This window comes from Symphalangus syndactylus, chromosome 15, assembly GCF_028878055.3.
Source record: "Symphalangus syndactylus isolate Jambi chromosome 15, NHGRI_mSymSyn1-v2.1_pri, whole genome shotgun sequence".
NCBI classification, from domain to species: Eukaryota; Metazoa; Chordata; class Mammalia; order Primates; family Hylobatidae; genus Symphalangus; species Symphalangus syndactylus.
Window position 1 is genome coordinate 6,854,330 of NC_072437.2, and position 22,047 is coordinate 6,876,376.

Here is a 22,047-nt window from a genome sequence, read left to right on the forward strand (position 1 = left end):
AACATTTAATTTGATAGTGAATTCATCAACAAGTGTTAAAAGTGTATGAACCAAAACCACACGATGTGAATGAAGTTCCTTAGAGGCAGTAATAGGTTGATGAGGTCCTTACCTTTCTTAGCTTTTCTGGAGAAAATTCTAAGCCAACAAGAAAAAGAGTAAAAAACACCCCAAATTCTCCTAATGTCTCCACTTGCACAATAGACTGAAAAACACACAAAAAAAAACCATATAATTTTACATGTTTAACATATTAAGTATACTTAACAATCATGCCCTAGTATGCCCAGTGGAAGTATCCAAAACACACACACACACACACACACACACATACACAGAGTAATCACACAGTATACTTCTATTAACCACTTCTCACTTTTGTCTAGTATGTGCTTTGATTTTTATCTTGGTCTATTTATAATTACATTATTTTCCATGGTTTAGCTGATTTATTAAGAATTACAATTTTTACAGCATCCAGTTGTATATGTTACTTTATTTCTTGGTTTAGGAGCACCTTTGCTATTAAGAAAAAGAAGGAAAGAAATTTGTATTTGCTTTTATTTGCAAAGGGCAAGAAGTGATTTTTCACCTCTGGTGTTTTATACTTGAATCACGTGAAAAAGACCTACTCCAAAAACTAAATTGAAACAGCCGTTCTTCCCAGAGGCCATTCTGCCAAGGCGAGCCCTGTCCTGGGAGCCCCCACACGTGGGCTTGCAGCTCCCCTGCCGGCCAGCTGCTCCCCAGGCCCAGGGTGCTGGGCACGCTCCTCTTCACCAGCTGGGGCTCGAGCTCCTCAGACCCCTCCTGCCACCCTGCGATCTGGAGAAAGCCCTGGGGCTCCTGGGCCTGGTCCCAGGCTCAACCAGCAGCAGAGGGAAAGAGGCTTGGAGGGAGCAGGCTGCACTCCTCCCCATCCCACCCCCTGGCACGCCTCCCTCCAGTGGGACTCATGGCACCCACTCTGGCACCTGCTCTCCACGCTGCTCGCACTGTGAGTGTTGTGGGGAGACAGGTGGAAGCTCGGGAACCTTTCCTCCCTGTGAGAAGTGCCATCAGTGTGACGGGGCCCAGCAAATAACCCCACTGCCCACTGCCTCGACTGGGGCTAATCAGCTTTTCCATGTGTTGCAAATGGGATGCTTAAAAACAATTAATGGGCCAGGCAGGGTGGCTCATGCCTGTAATCTCAGTACTTTGGGAGGCCGAGGCAGGCGGATTACGAGGTCAGGAGTTCAAGACCAGTCTGACTAACATAGTGAAACCCCGTCTCTACTAAAAATACAAAAAATTAGCCAGGTGTGGTGGTGTGCACCTATAATCCCAGCTGCTCAGGAGGCTGAGGCAGGAGAATCATGTGAACCCGGGAGGCAGAGGTTGCAGTGAGCCAAGATTGCACCATTGCACTCCAGCCTGGGTGACAGTGCGAGACTCTATCTCAAAAAAAAAAAAAACAAAAAAAAACAAAAAACAGTTAATGCAACACTTTGGTTGTATTCAGCACATGAAAGGCAGTCTGAATAACCTGGTCCAGCATGTTACTGGAAATGGAGTCATTAAAACTAATGGAAACAAGCAGGGGTGTTGTCTCCAGTAACATCACCCCTTCACTAACAGGCACAGCAACTTCCTGAGGGTTCAGAGACTTCCCATGACATCTGAAAGGACATCTTCTTTGAAATGGTTTATACGAAGCTGGTATCTTCATTAATCACATTCAATACTTTTTAGTCTTCATGAATTCTCTTTTTATATTCTGTTAAACAGATACCAAAACAATCAAATTTTGTTCTTACCTTAATACTATTTAGTCCTGAAGGTCCCAGAAGTACACCACAAATAATATAACCAAACATTGTAGGCAATCCTATGGCTGTACATAGCCAGCCACAAGGCAAGGACAGCATTCCTATGGTAACAATGTCCTGAGGAATAAAATAAGTAAGAAACAGAAGTGTAAGATAATAGTGGTAAGAAGAGGGCTGGCTGGCTGAGGCGAACAGGATGTAGTTCCCTGATTTCATTTGATGGGAATGAGGGGCAAAGACAAAACCACCGATTTTCCTCATGTTGAGGGTCCCAGAGAAGCTGAAAACATGAAGAGTGTATTCTGGGAATAGATGGAGTTAGTTTTTCATGGCCTAAAGATTACAGTCACCCCTCAGTATCCTTGGGGCAGTGGTTCCAGGATCCTCCCCTGCCCCCCGGACCAGAATCCTCGGATGCTCAAGTCTCTGATACAAAACGGGACGGTATGTGCATGTAACCTAGCACATCTTCCTGTATACTTTAAAGCACCTCTAGATTACTTATGATACCTACACAATGGAAATTGTTGTTATATTTTATTTGTATTTTTATTGTATTGTTATTCTTGGGTCTTTTTTCTGGATATTTTAATCCACAGTTGTTTGAATCTGAGGATGCAGAGCACGTGGACACAGAGGGCTGACTGTATAGCAAAATTTTTGTTTTGCTTAAGCCCCATTAGAGTGTTCTAAGAATTCTGAGTCCTAGAATTCCACTGAGTTTTCTAATCTGGGAAACTCTCAGTGCTGGTGTCCAAACTGTAATTCACATGGCTTCGCCGTAACGGGTGCAGGCAGGAATCTATAGTGGGTGCTGGCACTGCTGTGCTTGCAGCCCTGAAGGTCAGCGAGGAGCAGGATACTTACAGTCTCAAAATCTCTCCCTGGAAATTGCTTATTCATTACAAAGGGAGAAAGAATAGCTTTACAGAGACGTCCACCCCTTCTTGGACGGCACTGACAGTGTCATTCGGCAGCCCCAGTCCTCCCGGGACCCATTCCATCGTGACCACATCTCTCTCTGGCTGGGTCCTCTTCCTCTCGCCTGAGACAACCCCGTCTTTGAGCCTAGATTCTCTGGCTTGGTTTCTGCTCCTGTATAAACCTCCAGTCTCTGCTGGAGACCTGACAGTGTATCAGATCTTGCCAAGCTTCCCTGAGGGGCTGCACCTGTCACGGCCATGCCACTCCCTCCTGAGTGACCACCCGAACCATGATGCTCTCAGCTTCAAGTACCTCCCTGCATAGCCTTTGTCTAGACTGAGTTCCTGGGAGGAAACAGGTCTAAATCCAGTTCCATCTGGAACGCCAGGCACTGCTGGATGGGTTCTCGTGCTCTGCACCCCAGGGCTAAATGAAGTCATATATGACTCCTTAGCCAAGACCTCTCTGCCTTTTCAGGATTTTTAATTTTAGTGAAAACGGTTTTTAGATGACTAAAGCTTTAATCCCATCACCATAACTCCTAATTTCAAAGTCTTCCAAATTCTCCAAAACAAAATTAACTTTCATTTTAAATATTAAAGTATCTTATTCCTTTAGAAAAAAAGATTAGAAATTAAGGGAAGATGCCTCGAATCACAGAAAATGTATGGAATTCTAGTAAAATCTCTGTTAGAAGGAAGGCTGTGCCTTATTTGGAAGATAAAGCTCGGTCATACTGACACCATGAACCAGGAAATGGGGGAAGGCAGGCATCCCCACCACGACTCACTACCTTTATAAAGTGGTGATCTGCACGTGGGATGGTTGAGTCTCTGGGCTTTGTCAAAATATACTGGTTGTTCTGGGAGTCAATCAGCATGCTAAGGCCCAGGTCGTCCTCCACGTCTCGTTTTGTTATATTTTGCTTAGAATTGGCCTCCTCTTCCTCCACCCTCAGAACTGCCTCAAAATTGACCCCCTTGACCTGCAAGAATAATAATATTATGCAATTAAAATCCATTAAATGCTTTCAATTTTTAGAGAATGAATGCTAAACAGAAGAATGTTAAAAATGTATCAATCAATGTTCATTCGCAGTGAATCAGGACTTCTTTTTCAATTAAAGAATTTAAGAATGGATAGGTTTAGGGTTTCTGCTGCTTTCCAAGATCTACTTTACCATTCTTTCAAGAAATTCATAGCCCTTAAAATACGAGTTCTCCTTTAATTCCATAATTAGTAGATTTTAAAACACCTTGTTTCCTCTGCTCTATTTTTATTCTCTCTGCTTTCTTCTCTAATCTTATTCTGATTTGTTTTTATTACCCAACCTTTTCATGAGTCCTCATCAAGACCCACAGTCCATTTTCACCATCAGTCCCACTTTTTTTCTTAGAATCTTAAACACACTACAACAAATGAGCAGCCTGAATTCCTGCTTCAGAGATGAAGATCATTTTCTATAAGAAGTTCACTGTTCCCCTGTTACAGGTGTTCAAACCAGAGTGACTCCATCTTGAATATGAGCAGGGTAAAACGAGGATGAAACCTACTGGGCTGCATTTCCGGGAAAGGCATTCTTAGTCACAGTGAGAGGTGACAGCGTGCTGGCAGTCCTCACAGCCCTCGCTCGCTCTCGGCACCTCCTCTGCCTGGGCTCCCACTTAGGGGGCACTTGAGGAGCCCTTCAGCCACCACTGCACTGTGGGAGCCCCTTTCTGGGCTGGCCAAGGCGGGAGCCGCTCCCTCGGCTTGCGGGGAGGTGTGGAGGGAGAGGTGCCAGCGGAAACCGGGGCTGCGAGCGGTGCTTGGGGCTAGCTGGAGTTCCGGGTGGGTGTGGGCTTGGCGGGCCCTGCACTTGGAGCAGCCGACCGGCCCTGCTGGCCCTGGGCAATGAGGGACTTAGCACCCGGGCCAGAGGCTGCGGAGGGTGTACTGGGTCTCCCAGCAGTGCCCACCCACCGGCACTGTGCTCGATTTCTCACCGGGCCTTAGCTGCCTTCCCGCAGGGCAGGGCTCGGGACCTGCAGCCCGCCATGCCTGAGCCTCCCACCCCCTCCATGGGCTCCTGTGCGGCCCAAGCCTCCCCGACGAGCGCCGCCCCCTGCTCCACGGCACCCAGTCCCATCGACCACCCAAGGGCTGAGGAGTGCGAGCGCACGGCACGGGACGGCAGGCAGCTCCACCTGCAGCCCCGGTGTGGGATACACTGGGTGAAGCCAGCTGGGCTCCTGAGTCTGGTGGAGACGTGGAGAACCTTTATGTCTAGCTCAGGGATTGTAAACGCACCAATCAGCGCCCTGTGCCTAGCTCGAGGTTTGTGAGTGCACCAATCGACACTCTGTATCTAGCTGCTCTGGTGGGGCCTTGGAGGACCTTTGTGTGGACACTCTGTATCTAACTGATCTGATGGGGACATGGAGAACCTTTATGTCTAGCTCAGGGTTGGTAAACGCACCAATCAGCGCCCTGTCAGAACAGACCACTCGGCTCTACCAATCAGCAGGGCGTGGGTAGGGCCAGATAAGATAATAAAAGCAGGCTGCCCGAGCCAGCGGTGGCAACCCACTGGGGTCCCCTTCCACACTGTGGAAGCTTTGTTCTTTCGCTGTTTGCAATAAATCTTGCTACTGCTCACTCTTTGGGTCCACACTGCTTTTATGAGCTGTAACACTCACCGCGAAGGTCTGCAGCTTCACTCCTGAAGCCAGCGAGACCACGAGCCCACCGGGAGGAACGAACAACTCCAGACGTGCCGCCTTAAGAGCCGTAACACTCACTGCGAAGGTCTACAGCTTCACTCCTGAGCCAGCCAGACCACGAACTCATCAGAAGGAAGAAACTCCGAACACATCCGAACATCAGAAGGAACAAACTCCGGACACGCTGCCTTTAGAACTGTAACACTCACCACGAGGGTCCGTGGCTTCATTCTTGAAGTCAGTGAGACCAAGAACCCACCAATTCCGGACACAACACGATGAGACAGGAGGTTGGCAAGACTGGTATCACAAGATACAGGCCACAAAGACCCCACTGACAAAACAGGATGCAGTAAAGAAGCTGGCCAAAACCCACCAAAACCAAGATGGCAATGAGAGTGGCCTCTGGTTGTCCTCACTGCTCACTATATACTAATTATAATCCATTAGCATGTGAAATGACACTCCCACCAGCACCACGACAGCTTACAGCCATGGCAACATCTGGAAGTTACCGTGTGTGGTCTAAAATGGGAGGAACCCTCTGTTCTAGTAAACCGCCACCCCTTTCCCAGAAAATTCATGAGTAACCCACCCCTTGCTTAGCATGTCATCCAGAAATAATCATAAAAATAGCCCTCAGGGCTGCTCTGCCTATGGAGTTGCCATTGTTTTGTTTCTTTACTTTCTTAATAAACTTGCTTTCAATTCATGGACTCGCCCTGATCCAAGAACTCTCTCTTGGGGTCTGGATTGGGACCTGTCTCTGGTAACACCCCAGTAGATCAGCATTAAACCCAACTGTCCAGGCTGTCCTGAGACTAGAGTCCCAATGTCCCAATCCATCTGGCCTCTGGAAAATGCAGACAAGTTGCTGAGGAGGGGAACTGACTGTCGGTGTTCAAAATATAAAAGGAAAATAAAGGACAGTTAGCTTACTTCTACAAGACCAAATTATTTTCTCTATGACAGAGCAGCGTTTTAGTTTGTCTTCATTTTCAATCTACACTAAAAACATACACGTGAACAATTTCAACAACACGTCTTCCGATCAGTGAGCGGCTCAGGAGGTGAAGAAGCAGCTGTTCTGGAACGCTTACCGATTTATTGTCGTCAAAAGCATGTTCCTCTATCTCTTCCTCCAGACGATCCGCTGCCTTTCTTACATCTTCAAGAATCTCGTCGAGCATGGATAAACTTTGGTTTTGATGTTGCATATTTTTAAGGGCTTCAACTTGATGTTTTTCTGCTGCTAGAAGTTCCATATATTCTGTTTCTTCCTATTCATTTGTAAGAAAAGAAGAGTGAGATATATTAAGAAATAAGCTAAGACATGACTTTCTTAATCAATCCTCCTGCTTTCTTTGTCAAATGTCCCTGTTCATATGTCAATAACTTAATTCTGGTCAGCCAGGGAAGTCACGTGTCCTAGTTATTCAAACATAACTGAGTTTAGCCAAATGTTTAGGGAAAGTATTTTGTGTATGTACATCAACACATGTAAGAAACATTTGTTACACAAAAGTAAATGTAATATCTGTAGGTCATCCACTAACACAAAACTCATTTACTCAACAGTGACTGTGCTCCAGGCCTATCATGTATGTGCATGCAGCGGTACTTTAAAACCAGATGTGAGACCTGAATGTGGAGCTACTATCTAAATTCATGCACAGTCAAATTCAAGTTACAAGGGAAAGCTGTTCCAAAACACATGTAGAAACCAACCGCATTAATCATTTGAAGAACTGATGGGTGATGCTGGCAATATAATTTAGTAATGTATTTTACACAATTATATTTCACCAATAATCTTACTTTTAAACATTTATTCTTAGGTAAAGGGGTGGGACATAGGCCAGAGCAGAGAGAACCAGAGCCTAGAAGAACATCGTTGCCTCAATTACCAGGTAGTCACAAGACATCATCTGATGCCACTGACAAAGAGCTGCAGGTCTCACACACAGCTGAGGTCTCACACAGCTGAGGTCTCACACAGCTGCGGATCTCACACATAGCTGCAGGTCTCACACATAGCTGCAGGTCTCACACAGCTGCGGATCTCACACATAGCTGCAGGTCTCACACAGCTGCAGGTCTACCATACAGCTGCAGGTGTCCCACAGCTGCAAGTGTAACACACAGCTGCAGGTCTTGGACAGCTGAGGTCTCACACAGGCACAGGTCTCACACAGCTGCAGGTCTCACACAGCTGCAGGTCTCACACAGCTGCAGGTCTCGCACAGCTGCAGGTCTCGCACAGCTGCAGGTCTCGCACAGCTGCAGGTCTCACAGCTGCAGGTCTCACAGCTGCAGGTCTCACACAGCTGCAGGTCTACCACACAGCTGCAGGTCTCACACAGCTGCAGGTCTCACACAGCTGCAGGTCTCACACAGCTGCACATCCCACACAGCTGCAGGTCCCACACAGCTGTAGGTCTCACACAGCTGCAGGTCTCACACAGCTGTAGGTCTCACAGCTGCAGGCCCCACACAGCTGCAGGTCTCACACAGCTGCAGGTCTCACACAGCTGCAGGTCCCACACAGCTGCAGGTCTCACACAGCTGCAGGTCTCACACAGCTGCAGGTCTACCACACAGCTGCAGGTGTCCCACAGCTGCAAGTGTAACACACAGCTGCAGGTCTCGGACAGCTGAGATCTCACACAGGCATAGGTCTCACATAGCTGCAGGTCTCACACACAGCTGCAGGTCTCACACACAGCTGTAGGTCTCACATAGCTGCAGGTCTCACACAGCTGCAGGTCTCACACAGCTGCAGGTCTCACACAGCTGTAGGTCTCACACAGCTGCAGGTCTCACACAGCTGCAGGTCTCACACACAGCTGCAGGTCTCACAGCTGCAGGTCACACACAGCTGCAGGTCTCACACAGCTGCAGGTCTCGCACACAGCTGATCTCACATAGCTGCAGGTTTGATGCACAGCTGCAAGTCTAGCACACCAAAGCAGACCTGACACACAGCTACAGGTGTAGCACACAGCTGGGGCCTATCACAGAGCTGCAGGTTTGTCTGACACACAACTGCAGACTTGACACACAGCTGCAGGTCTATCACACAGCTGCAGGTCTGACACACAGCTGCAGGTCAAGCACGTGACTGGAGGGCTAGTATAGCTGCAGGTCACCGGCACCTGGCGTATCTCAGCATAGGAGATAATAACTAGCATATGTTAAAATACTGTTGATATGTTATGAAGTGTGCATACCAGGAGCCAATGTTACTCAAACTCCTATTTTTTCTCTATAATAAAACCACCACAAATCTGGACCCTACCAATATATCTTCACATCTCTACTGTACACAGGGTCACAGTAGTTCATGCACATATCACACAGGCAAGACAAATGAATCCGTGTTATTGAGAACCTTGATTGATACATTTGCCTGATGATCATATTTCTCTCCCCCAAAATATATTTTGGTAAAGAAAGTTTAATGTCTGTATTTTCTCTAACGTTTATGCTGTGTAATAATATCACAGGTTTTTCTATGAAGATGACATGATACTTTATATACTTAAAGGGCTTGGCATGATGCTTGGTATAGAAGAGGTACTCAAGAAATAGCTCTTAGATACTCAAGATAGCTTTAAAAAATGTAAATAGCTAATACAACAGCTGATACAGTAATTTCAGAAACTTCTCATCATTTTAAAAGCATACTTGGTCAAAGTCCTTAATTTAAATGTATATATTAGTTTAAAACTAATTTTAATATTTTTATTTTCGATATATGACACTGAAGAAAAGTCAAACTTCACACTAAAAGGAATTCCTGTCAGAAACTCAGCAAATATTGATTTAAGCTATATTTATCTTTGCATCAGTTTACTAGTACAACTTGAATAACTTTTTGAATTACCAGGGGATTTCTCTATAGAGAAAAGTATGAGACTGGCTCCTTCTAGAAGTAAGAACTACACTATTATGCAAAAGGAAATGATTCTCCCTCACATGAGAGATTTTTCTAGATGTGATTTCCTATGAAAGACAACACCTGAGCGACATCAGCAGCATTCACACCTTCCCTTCCTGTCTGCTCCCCAGCTCCCAGTGGGCTCTCTCTAGGATGAGGGTGTGGGCACACACTCTCCCTCTCTCTCTTCACCTCTCTCTCCCTCTCCCTCTCTAGCACTGACCTTTATTGCAGCCTCTCTCAGGGCCTCCAGGCGCTGCCGGCTGCTCTCCTTCATGTTCACGACATCTTTGTAATCCCCCTGCAGGGCTCTCTGCAGTCCGTAGACGGCTTGGAAAACGGAATTTTCACTTTCATTCAGCTCTTTCTGGAAAATTTCAAATGTGTGCACCTGAAACAGTTTCTCTTCATCCGACAGGCCCACGTCTTTCTCCACTGCTCCAATTGCATTTTTCAGTTTGTTCAGAACCGCATTCTTCTGGCGGAGAAGCCCTGAGAGCTTCCTGCAGCTGTCCCGGACCCAGTGCCGGCTCTGAGTGGCGGCCACCCCTCGCCCGCGGTGCAGTTTGATCACACGCTGCGCCACCTCCTCGTGCTCCACAGCCTGCACCGCCCAGGGAAGGACAGGAAACAGCACCCAGAAGAAGCTTCTTCCCAACACCTTCATGATCCGGGTTTGGAAGGCAGGGCACAGCAATCCACAGGTCTCTGCCCCACTGAGCTTGCATGTCAGATACACATTTTCAGCTGAAAAAGAGTTATTGTCACATGTAGTTAAACAATGATTCATTTACTATTGATCAGAGTATTAAATAATCAGATCCGGAAAACTGACACCTTTCTGAAGAAAATATCATTTTTCCTAGATAAATATCAACATCTAAACTATTTATTGCACTGAGATTAAAATCAAATACTGAATGTTGATGTACCTTGTATGGTGCCTTGTGAAGGGCTGAGATGATTAAAGGTCAGCTACATCTTTATAGAAAGGATTAAAGGTCATTTTTGGGGGAGAACACAGCCTCATATCTCTATCAACTCTACCATGTGCAAAAGACAGAAACCAAGTCTATTTAAGAGAGTCCATGTTGGTGGGGCACAGTGGCTCATGCCTATAATCCCAGCACTCTGGGAGGCCAAGGCAGGCAGATCACCTGAGGTCAGGAGTTCAAGACCAGCCTGGTTAACACGGTGAAACCCCGTTTCTACTAAAAATATGGGCCTGGTGGCGCACGCCTGTAATCCCAGCTACTCAGGAGGCTGAGGTAGGAGAATCGCTAGAACCCAGGAGGCAGACGTTGTAGTGAGCCCAGATCACACCATTGCACTCCAGCTTGTGCAAAAAGAGCAAAACTCCATCTCAAAAAAACAAAAAAACAGAAAGTCCATGTTATCAAAGCCCAGAAAATACCATCAACTTCCCCTCACAGGTCAGTGGGTTGCTTGGGGACACCACACTCAATGTCACTCTAGAAACAAAATCTTCTGAGCTACTGTTAGCTCTGTGGGCTTCTTAAGCTCATTTGAAATTTTGTCACATTTCCAAAGTCAGTCTACAGTCAAGTGCTACCAAGATGTCAAGAATTAAATATATATATATGTCACAATACCTAGATCTCTAGAACTTTTTGTTATCATCCTAATTCAGTCTCCTTCTCTTCCTTTCTTTAGGAAGACCTAAAACAATACATACTAATTTATCCTGGCAAGGTACAACACAGACAGGAACCTGCTTTCTGAACATTACTGCTGGGGGAATGAGAACGGTTTCAGTGCAGCTGTAGCCGTGGCGTCCAGGTGGTGACGAGCAGGGGCAGGGGAGGGCGCCCAGATGGGAGCACTGTTTAGAAAGCAGGTGGAGACAGTGGCCAGCAAAGGTCACTAAGGCAGAACAAGCTGAGAGGAGGGAAACCGAGACTGTGGAAGGAAGGAGTAATAAACGTAGAGTCAGTGGAATTTGGCCACTAGGAGATCACCAGTCACAAGTAGCTATCCTAAAAAAGGCAACAAAACCAACACCTACCACTTACGCAGATTTACAGTTTAAACGAAGCAACAACAAAATATTAACCTAACCATTCTTCATAGCAGCATCCAGTGGACTGTTACTCAGGAATTCCTACTCAACCGTCACATATTACAGATTCCCCGACCTGGAAACCTGGTTACTAAAAGATGTATCTATATAGCTATACGTTCATTTCACCGCTAACCCAAATTCTAATTGGTTTAATCCAGTTTCCCAGGCAAAGTAGGTTAGATGCAGCAAAAGTAAGGGTGGCATTTCTGGAGGCAGCATTCTGCCCAAACCATGAAATGGCAGCCACAGAAAGAGACAAACCTTATGCAAAACAAACAGGAGAACTCAAAAAGCCTGGAGGCCAGATGACTCAGTGAGGGCTCAGCGACTGTCTGCACTCCAGCAGGTCCTGAAGACAGTACTGTGTTAGACAACAGGCATCACTGATCAGCATCACAAGCAAAAGTCACCAAGAAAAGACTATATTCTGGTTAGAAAGTGTTCCATTTCAAAACACTCTTGGAGACTGACTCCTAAAAGGAGAAGCACACTCCACGGAGAATTCACTTACCTAGAACAGGTAACTTCCTAACAAGGTAGGATAAATGATAATGTGCTGTTCCAATCACTCAATTTTATGTTAGTTTCAATACGACTTTAAGTACACGTGTACAACTTTAAGTACACATTTACCACGTTAAAAACAAACAATGAGGCAATCATTTAGTCATGCCTAGCCATATAGCTGAGCTGTTATTTTAATGACTCACTCAATTGCTAAGCTTCTCTCAGTCGGTCCAATGGAGCTAAATAAATCAACAGCTACTTCAGAAGTGAACTTTCAGTATTTTCCAGAACCAAGACAGAAATTTGAGATGCTTTGCTTACACTTCCCAGTTCCCCCAAAAGATCCCAAAAAGTGATTCTTCGATGGATTTTATGCTTCAGAAAAATAAGTTTCAACACAGCTCATGTGTGAATGACACCTCTATGTTCATTTCTGGTTCCTTCCTCAATCCGGTTCCTAAAATTAGTTGTCCCTCTAAGGGAGGTATTAATTTTTATGGGAAATCTTTGAGGATGTTAGTTGTAGTTATACTAAAATTTCCCACTGAAACATACTCATAACATGAAACTGAAATTATTTATGGACCCTTAAAATACAAATCACCCTTTATTCAAACTCATTTCATTTTACCTTCAAACTTGCCTCCAAAATCCTATGGACTACTAAATTGTAGCGTGTTTTTTGAGCAAATTAGTAAACATCTTTAGCTGTTCTAATTATTAAAAAGACACTTTGGATTCCTGCAACGTGTTTTTTTTGTTGTTTGAGAGGAGTTTTGCTCTTGTCACCCAGGCTGGAGTGCAGTGTTGTGATCTCAGCTCACTGCAACCTTTGCCTCCCGGGTTCAAGCGATTCTCCTGCCTCAGCCTCCCAAGTAGCTCGAATTACAGGCACTCGCCACCACACCCAGCTAATTTTTGTATTTTTAGTAGAGACGGTGTTTCGCCATGTTGGCCAGGCTGGTCTCAAACTCCTGACCTCAGGTGATCCACCCGCCTCAGCCTCCCGAAGTGCTGGGATTACTTTTTTAATAATGAATTCTTAGAATTTCTGTATCTTGAGTTATTGAGACACATAACAATGCGGATGTATCTCAAGGCTGAGTGAAAAAAATCTCAATTTTATTAAGACACACAGGTGTAGATTCACACTCACTAGTGCATGTATAGTTGGTGCAATCTCAACAGGTCAGGGGATTTGATCACAGAAAACTTCCTGCATATACTGTGGTTTTGCAAGGTGCTACCATTGAAGAAAACAGGGCAAAGGCACTCTGTAGGATTTCTCTGTATTACTTCTTACAACTTCATGTGAATCTACAACCATCTCAAAATAAGAAGGTTTTCAAATTCTACCTAAGGCCAGGTGCGGTGGTTCATGCCACTGCTGTTACGACACAATTATCTGTGTTCCCAGCGCTCTGGGAGGCTGAGGTGGGCGAACTGCTTGAGGCCAGGAGTTGGAGATCAGCCTGGGCAACATAGCAAGACCCTGTCTCTATTAAAAATGAAATAATAAGCCGGGCGTGGTGCCCCCTGTGGCCCCAGCTCCTGGGGAGGCTGAGGCGGGAGAATCGCTTCAGCCTTGACCAGCCACTGCACTGCAGCCTGGGCGACAGCAAAACTCTGTCTCAACAACAACAAAAAATCTTTAGAATATTTAAGTCAAGCCTGTAGCAGAAAAAAAACCACAAATATTTCACATGTAATCCAATCATTAAGACACTCCTTCTGAAAAAGCCCGTAAATAAGATAAATTTGGAAGACAGAATAATCAGAAAAACAGGCAGTGAACAGTGACCCGATACGCAGCCGTCTTGCTTCCCCCGCGCGGGCGTCCACACCCTGGGTCATGGACACCGTGAGGAGCCGTTCGGAGCCACAGGAGGGGCGCCAGGGACAGGGCTGCATCTCCGCGGCCGGCCCTGGAGGCCCTGAGTCCACCCGGGCGGCCAGGGTGGGAACGCAGGTTCCATTCCAGGTTAGAACGTGGGCCTCAGCGAAGAGCACCTAGGCAAGGCCTGGAGGGGCAGGACCCCACCCGACCCCGGGAGACAACACCTGCAAGAGAAGGGGAGCCACGGGGAGAGAGAGAGGGGAGGGGAGCCCCAGGGAGGGAGAGAGAGGAGGGGAGCCCCAGGGAGAGAGAGAGAGGAGGGGAGCCCCAGGGAGGGAGAGAGGGGAGGGGAGCCCCAGGGAGGGAGAGAGGGGAGGGGAGCCCCAGGGAGGGAGAGGGGGGAGGGGAGCCCCAGGGAGGGGAGCCCCAGGGAGGGAGAGGGGGGAGGGGAGCCCCAGGGAGGGAGAGGGGGGAGGGGAGCCCCAGGGAGGGAGAGAGGGGAGGGGAGCCCCAGGGAGGGAGGGAAGGAAGGAAGGGGACCCCGGGAAAGAGCCCCGGATGGACAGGCCCGGCGCTCACCGGGACGCAGGGGGCCCGCCCGTCTGGCCCGAGCATCACCGTTCCGCGGCCTGGACCGGGCTCTGCGGCGCCAGGAGCCGAGGGGCGGAGGGGACGCCGTCTCCCGCCTCGGAGCGCAGCGCCCGAGGGCTTCCCTGCATCCCTTCCCAGGCGGGACCAGGACCGGGAGGCCGGGAGGGAGCGGCCGCCGCTCTGCCCAGCACCGCCCCCGCTCGGCGCCGCCGACCCGGACTCCCGTCCAGCCGCAGTCGCGGCCCCTTTAAGAGGCGGGGCATGGGCGGGTCCTGTCGGGCGTGGGCGGCGGAGAGCACGTCGGGAGGTGGAGTTCCGTGCACCGACCCGCCGCCCACCTCCTTCGAAGAGCACCTCCCGGCCGGCGTGGGGCCTGGGAGCTGCAGGCTGGCGTCGGACTCCGCAGGGGTGAGCCAAGGCCGTCGCAGAGGGCGGGACGCGCAGGGGCGGTGGGGCGCGATCTCCCGTGGGCCCCCGGGCGGCGCTGAGCATGCCGGGAGTGGGAGTCCCCGCGGCCGTCTCCCGCCAGTGCCCCGGAGCCCAGGGCCGCGGCCGTCCGAGGACGAGGGCGGAGCGGCCGCCGCGCCTGCGCAGAAGGCCGGGGCCGGCTAGACGCGGGCGGCGCGGGGGAGATGGTAGGTGGCCCGGCGTCGCCTCTGCCCGTCGGGGTCGGGGTCGGGCGCCAAGGTCGGCGCAGGCGGCGCCCTGGATGGGGGAGGCCGAGCCCAGCGAGCTGCGCGGGGCGTTCCGCGTGGATCCGAGGGAGGAGGCGCCGCGGGCCCGCGAGCCGGAGAGGTGGCGTCGGAGGCGCGGGACTGCGGGGAGCGCGGGTTTGACCCAGAGCCGCGAGGGACGACAGGGAGTGAGCGGAGGGCGGGGGCCGAGAGGAGCTGTAGGGGCCTTGGGGCAGGGGCCCGGGGCTTCCCAGGGCGGCTCCGAAACGGGCAGTCGAGGCAGGCGAGGGCTCGGCTGCTCCTGCGGGCGTCTGTGCAGATGCTGAGGCTGTTGACCAAAACAGCGCAAGGAAAGAATCCGCGAGAAGCTCAGATTCGCGGGGGAGGCCCTGCCGCCGGGAGGGGAAGGAGAGGCGCAGCGGGGCTGTAGCGTGGCTCTAGCTGTGCATCTGTGGAGCTGGCAGAGTTCTGCAGCCCAGGAGGGAGGCTGCTGGAGGTGCCCGTCAGTTACTTTGAAATGTGGTGGAAATGGTGATGGATGGGATTTATTCAGTCCACATCGGTTCAGAGGCCAGCAAGGTGCTGCTGGGTGTGACTGGTGCTGGGCCAGGCATGATTTTGGCGTTGAGGGAGTTGATGCCCCAGCAGGAGAGACAGGCACCAGATGCACAACTGTTTAATCACAGTTGGGACAAGGGCTAAGGCACGGGTTCCAGGAACCTGTAGGATGCGGGTGTGGGAGTGGTGTCAGATGCTGAGGGTGTGAGTTGAACTGTGGAGAATTTCTCTGGAAATTAGTCAGAGAAAAAGTGAGGTGCCGGGGCAGCCAGCCGTGTGCGGCTCCGCAGAAGAAACAGAATGCACAGACCCTTAGTGGCAGGCGATGGTGACGTATAGGAGCTGAAAGATTGTCCTGGCTAAGGCACAGAGAGCCACCGGAGAAGGGACACGGTAACGTGTAGAGGGGAGTGGAGGGTGAGGACAAGCTTCAGGATGGGAGAAGAGCCACAAAGGAGACTGAGAAGGGCCGGTAGCAGAAACCAGGAGACTAGAATGTGTCGAAACCAAGAGGGTGGAGTTTAAAGGAAGAGGGAGCCATCAGCAGTGCTGAACAAAAGAGCAGCTGAAAAGATCCCACTGACGGCAGCAGCCGAGCTTTTGTGACCCTTAGGGGACACTGCGGAGGCCGGGCTGGAGCGAGGTAGCCTGAGTTAGGATGCACACCTGGGCAGGTAGAGCTAGCTCGCTTCAGCTTTTAGGAGGACAGGGGCAGAGTGGACAGGAACTTAGTTTGGGGAAAACTTGAACATGTTCAGGATGCTGGAGAGGAGCGTTCCGCTGCTGCCGAGGTTGGAGATCCAAGAGCAGGGATGAATTTAATTCCCCCTCCCTGTAGCGTGCTGTATACCGAAACAGAGTCAAAGTGATCCATAAGCTTATGTAGTTTATTTGATCAACATGATTGTCCTGCCAGACCCGTGTAAGTTGACCCTAAGGACATTTTAAGAGTAATTTATTTCCATTTTACATATGGGTATCCTTGGTGCCAGATTATATGAGTCGTTTTTCGCAAGGTCACAATTAAAGTGTTTGAGACTTTTTTATAGTTTAGAGATTTTATTTGCTGTTTCCACTGGATTGTCCAGATTTTTATTTCAAGAATTATGTACATTTTAACAATAAAATAATGAAACCTAGAAAATGCCTCCCCCCTGCCCCACGTACACACTTTAAAAGCTGGCCTTAATAATTTAATTTGCATGACGTGGTAAACCTCAGTGAAGGCTGTGAGCTTGAAGGACGGCCCTAGTTCCAGTGTATCCACCTTGATTAGATTGACCTGGGTTCGTCCTGTCTGGGTGCACTCAAAGCTTCTTGCCAACGTCTGGGCCTTTGTTAATTTGACCTGGGTTCACTCCTGTCTGGCTGCACTCAAAGCTTCTTGCCAACGTCTGGGCCTTTGTTAATTTGACCTAGGTGTAGTCCTGCCTAGAGGGACTCGGGGCTTCTTTCTCTCCCCTGTAGTTTTTTAGTTGATGAGCCTTTTGTTTCCTAAGAAGTTTTATGCCAGTTCCCTTTTTCACAAGAGGTAACTTGGGTCTCTTAGTCACTTTTGGACATGAAGCACCTAGTCTTTAGACTTAGGTATCGATCATTGCTTTAATCACTGTTATTTTATGGAGAAACCTGTAAGGGGTGACATCAAATGACTGCAGCTTTGTTGACTGGCCAGAGGCCTGTTAATGGACTCAGCCTAGACTCCAGAACGTCTCTTGCTCATTCAGAACCAGTGCCTTGGCACCACCGTGTGGTTCAGGGTTTGCTGGAGTATCTTGTGACATCAGACAATTTGAGTAGATTGCAGGGGGATCTTTGTGTTTCTCGATACCAACTTCTGTCCACTCTGTAGCTAACAGTAGTGATTCAAAGCCACTTTGAATGGCCTGGATCCATGTGCTCCTGCATCTGTTCTTCTAGAGCTCCAAGAAATTAGGCTGCTGGTGTAACGGTGTTGTCACATATTAGGGGAGGCTTCAAGGGGTTATCAGCAGGAGCTCAAGATCAGACACCATCATATCTTCCAGATTTCCACATACCAGATTTCCTGGTGGTGGAGTCATCAGTTGTATAATGCTGGTTAAATAATTCAGTCGCTGAAGAGTACATTCTGCTGATTAGTCTTGGAAGGTCTGAGGGTACAATGTTGAATTTTTTTAGGTGAAATTCACATAACATAAAATTAACAATTTTAAAGTACAATTCAGTGGTGTTTAGTACGTTCACGAATTTGTGGAACCACCACCTCTATCTAGTCCTAAAACACTTTTGTCACCCCGAACTCTGTACCCATTAGCAGTCACTCCTAACTCCTCCCTTGCCCCAGCCCCTGGCTACCACTCACCTTTCTCTCTATATAGATGTGCCCATTCTGGATATTTCATATAAGTGGAATCGTACACTGTGTGGCTGGACTCGTGCACTGTGCGGCTGGACTCGTGCACTGTGGCTGGACTCGTGCACTGTGGCTGGAGTCGTACACTGTGGCTGGAGTCGTACGCTGTGTGGCTGGAGTCGTAGACTGTGGCTGGAGTCGTACGCTGTGGCTGGAGTGCGCTGTGTGGCTGGAAACGTACACTGTGGCTGGAAACGTACGCTGTGGCTGGAGTCGTGCGCTGTGTGGCTGGAGTCGTGCGCTGTGTGGCTGGAGTCATGCGGTGTGGCTGGAGTCGTGCGCTGTGGCTGGAGTCGTGCGCTGTGCGGGTGGACTCGTGCACTGCGGCTGGAGTCGTGCGCTGTGTGGCTGGAGTCGTGCGCTGTGTGGCTGGAGTCATACGGTGTGGCTGGAGTCGTGCGCTGTGGCTGGAGTCGTGCGCTGTGTGGCTGGAGTCGTGCGCTGTGCGGGTGGACTCGTGCGCTGTGGCTGGAGTCGTGCGCTGTGGGTGGAGTCGTGCGCTGTGGCTGGAGTCGTGCGCTGTGGCTGGAGTCGTGCGCTGTGGCTTGAGTCGTACGCTGTGTGGCTGGAGTCGTGCGCTGTGCGGGTGGACTCGTGCACTGCGGCTGGAGTCGTGCGCTGTGCGGGTGGACTCGTGCACTGTGGCTGGAGTCGTGCGCTGTGGGTGGAGTCGTGCGCTGTGGGTGGAGTCGTGCGCTGTGCGGGTGGACTCGCGCGCTGTGGCTGGAGTCGTGCGCTGTGGCTGGAGTCGTGCGCTGTGGGTGGAGTCGTGCGCTGTGAGGGTGGAGTCGTGCGCTGTGGGTGGAGTCGTGCGCTGTGGGTGGAGTCGTGCGCTGTGAGGGTGGACTCGTGCACTGTGTGGCTTCGTGTGCCTGGTTTCTTTTACTCAGTGTCAAAAGTTCCTCCATGTGGCATGTATCAATACTTCATTCCTTTTTATGGCCGAATTATGTTCCGTTATAGGGATATACTAAATGTTGTTGTGTAACCATGGCAGAATTTTTAAATCTAGCAATGATGACCACTTCCATAATAAGGGTGTCATGGCTGTTCCTAGTGGTGGACCATTTTGGGGGCTGCACTTCTGTCTTTATCCTAAGGTTTTTGAGGTAATTCTTGACTTTGCTCACCCTCCCTTGGGAAGCCTGTCAACTTCATAAAAAGACTCTAGCTGTATCTTTCGTCAGCTTACTGTCAGAGACTATGGGATCTGCCTTAATTTAGCTAAATTTGATCTTACCAGAGAATACAACCTTGAATTTTTTGTTTAGTTCTTTTCAAAAGCTCAGTTTCAGGAAATAATGTAGTGAATATGTATTCCATTTATTCCTCTAGAATCTAGATCCGGGTCGGTAAACTACAGCCCACAGGCTAGCTGTCTGTTTTTGTAAATTGGGTTTTATTGGAACACAGCCTACGGCTGTCTGCTTTTCCAACAGACCCACGGGCCTGAGATGGCAGAGATGGCTGCTGTCTGAAACTTTAAGAGAGAAAGTTGGCTGAGTGAAGGCTTCTGATCTTCTTCATCTGTTCTTAATCTGAGTTCTACCTTCCCCTTATGAGGACTTTGCAGATGGGCTTAAGCCATCTGTGAAACCCCTGAAATTTTATGCAAAGCTGCCTGCACATGTGAGGTCCATATATGTTTTCCTGGAGGGCGGACCTGTGACTCATCAGATTCCAAAAGGGATCTAAGACTCCCAAATGCTCAACACTCATTGTTCTGAGTAGCCAAAATGTTAATTGCCTAGCCTCACCTGAATTAGCAGTTCTCTAAGTGTTTAGTCTCAGGAGTTCGATGTGGTTTTTGGGTTTGTTTTTTGTTTTCTAACTTTTAGGTTCAGGGGTACATGTGCAGGTTTGTTATAAAGGTCAACTGTGTGTCACGGGAGTTGGTGTACAGATTATGTCATCAGCCAGCTACTAAGCACAACAGCCGGTGGGTAGTTTTGGGATCCTCTCCCTCCTGCCACCCTCGAGCAGGCCCTCGTGTCTGTTGTTCCTTCTTTGTGTCCACGCCTGCTCAGCGTCCAGCTCCCACTTACAAGTGAGAACATGTGGCATTTGGTTTTCTGTTCCTGCGCCAGTTCACTTAGGAAAGTGGTCTCCAGCTCTATCCATGTTGCTGCAAAGGACATAATCTCGGTCCTTTTTATGGCTATGTAGTATGCCATGGTATATATGTACCACATTTCCTATGTGTTTTTAAGAATGATTGGAACCCCAGTCATTCTTAAATGAGAGCTCTTGTTTATGTGGGTAATAGTCATCAATATTTACCATATTAGAAATTAAAATAGTATTAAAATATTTCTATATTTAATTAGCAATAATAAACCCATTACATTTTTGCAAATATCTTAATGTCTCAGATCTCAGATTCATTCCTGTGATACCACAAGTCTTGCAGCCCACGGATGCCTCTGCTGTGCACTCTGTGAGAATGAGATTGAGCAAGGCCAGTGACGGCTTAGGACGCTCGGGAAGGTAGTTCTGTGGAACTCCTGAAAGGCCTCAGGACCCAGGGTCCCAGATGCACACGGGAGAGTGTGTTTCTGGACGGCGTTATCTTAATGCCCCTGCAGAATCGTCCTCTGGTATTTTGGCATCAGCATGCTTTTTGATTGCCTGTCTCAAAAAAAAAAAAAAACTTCTGGAAGCTGGCTCTGCTGTACGTGGTTGGCATTTTGGTGAGGAATCGGTATGTGTGAGGGGACATTGAACTTTGTGAGGAGCCGCGGGAGATGTTTCCCTCAGGTTTTAGGCCAGAAGGGTCTGTACCACTTCTGAGCTGCTGGTAAGGTTTTAGATCTTATGAAAACAGATTTTCCTAACTAATCATGTTTTCTTTGCTGTGGCACGGGGGAAGCTTGGAGCCTGATTTCCAACTCTTACATGTGACAGGCACGTCCTTGTACTAATGGCACCCCTTCCTCATTCACACCTTGTTATCCTTCTATATACTTTTGTTAAGTTATATTATAATTCATTCCATGTGTTTTTATAAGTTGTCTCATCTTTATTTGAACAAGATTGAGTATAAATCCTTTTGAGTAAAAAATTTCCTGCTTATATTATTGTGTAAAGCATTTTTGTAAAACGTTAGCATCCAGTGGATTCCAGGGTCTGTTTGGATTTAGAGAAGTTGGTGAATCACTTTCTTTTCCAGTGTTGCTTTCATCAGGTTACTTTATTTATTTATTTATTTATTTATTTATTTCTTGAGATTGAGTCTCACCCTGTCGCCCAGGCTAGAGTGCAGTGGCACGATCTCAACTCACTGCAGTCTCCACCTCAGGTTCAAGTGATTCTCCTGCCTCAGCCTCCCAAGTAGCTGGGACTATAGGTGCGTGCCACCATGCCCAGCTAATTTTTGTATTTTTAGTAGAGATGGGGTTTCTCCGTGTTGGCCAGGATGGTCTTGAACTCCTGACCTCAAGTGATCCGTCTCAGCCTCCCAAAGTGCTGGGATTACATCATCAAGTTACTTTAGATAAGTGGAAACTCAGCCCTCCTATATCTGGAAGTGTCAAGATGTTACTTTGTTTCATTATATACTATATATAGTACAGCTACTTGGCAGTTTTGTTATTTATTGCCTGCCCGGAGCCTCTGTCCTATTTTTTCATTTTATTTCTGTCTAGTATACAGAGGCATTCTTGTTATTAGTATTACTGTTTCCATTTAATCATAACAGGCTTTTTTGTGCCTGCTTGTTAAACTTTCATAGATTACTTTTAACACTATTCTTAGTTATTTGTGTACATTTTCATCAATGTGATTCTGTGATTTAAACTGGGAAAAAAAATCTCCAAACCGCACAGCCTCTTTCCATTCATTAAAGCCTGAACTTTATTGAAACCAAAGAAGACTCTGCAGCTGCGGCCCCCGTGATACCATGAGGTCCTTGCCCTGTGTCCTCAGAGGCTACATGTGCATTACAGAGTTACTAAGAGTTTTAGAAAAATGATAGTCACACTTCATGCAGAGTGAACTGGGTAGAGATCAGAATGTATTTTGTATAA

General features: G+C 48.3%; 2 protein-coding genes across 21 annotated transcripts in view; one reads left to right on the forward strand and one right to left on the reverse strand.

The window, feature by feature from the left end:
* The window catches only part of TMCO3 (transmembrane and coiled-coil domains 3), a 58,596-nt gene extending 43,766 nt beyond the window's left edge, over nt 1-14,830 (reverse strand). For 2 of the 14 annotated variants that reach the window (XM_055245106.2, XM_055245100.2), the window contains exons 1-6: nt 14,384-14,784; nt 9,601-10,124; nt 6,538-6,717; nt 3,529-3,720; nt 1,800-1,928; nt 113-205 (exon numbers count right to left, since the gene is read on the reverse strand). In XM_055245106.2, the coding sequence (XP_055101081.1) occupies nt 113-205; nt 1,800-1,928; nt 3,529-3,720; nt 6,538-6,717; nt 9,601-10,044 (1,038 nt within the window). In that variant the 5' untranslated portion in view covers nt 10,045-10,124; nt 14,384-14,784. Of the gene's footprint in view, nt 1-112; nt 206-1,799; nt 1,929-3,528; nt 3,721-6,537; nt 6,718-9,600; nt 10,125-10,309; nt 13,017-13,768 lie in introns of those variants that run through there. The other 12 variants (XM_063618555.1, XM_055245097.2, XM_055245099.2 and 9 more) reach the window with 12 other exon arrangements.
* The window catches only part of DCUN1D2 (defective in cullin neddylation 1 domain containing 2), a 38,180-nt gene continuing 30,062 nt past the window's right edge, over nt 13,930-22,047 (forward strand). For 2 of the 7 annotated variants that reach the window (XM_055245115.2, XM_055245113.2), the window contains exon 1: nt 14,814-15,030. Coding sequence is in view for 1 of the 7 variants with exons in the window: in XM_055245113.2 (XP_055101088.1) it covers nt 15,028-15,030 (3 nt within the window). In the remaining 6 variants the exon portion in view is untranslated. The other 5 variants (XR_010115891.1, XR_010115892.1, XM_063618590.1 and 2 more) reach the window with 4 other exon arrangements.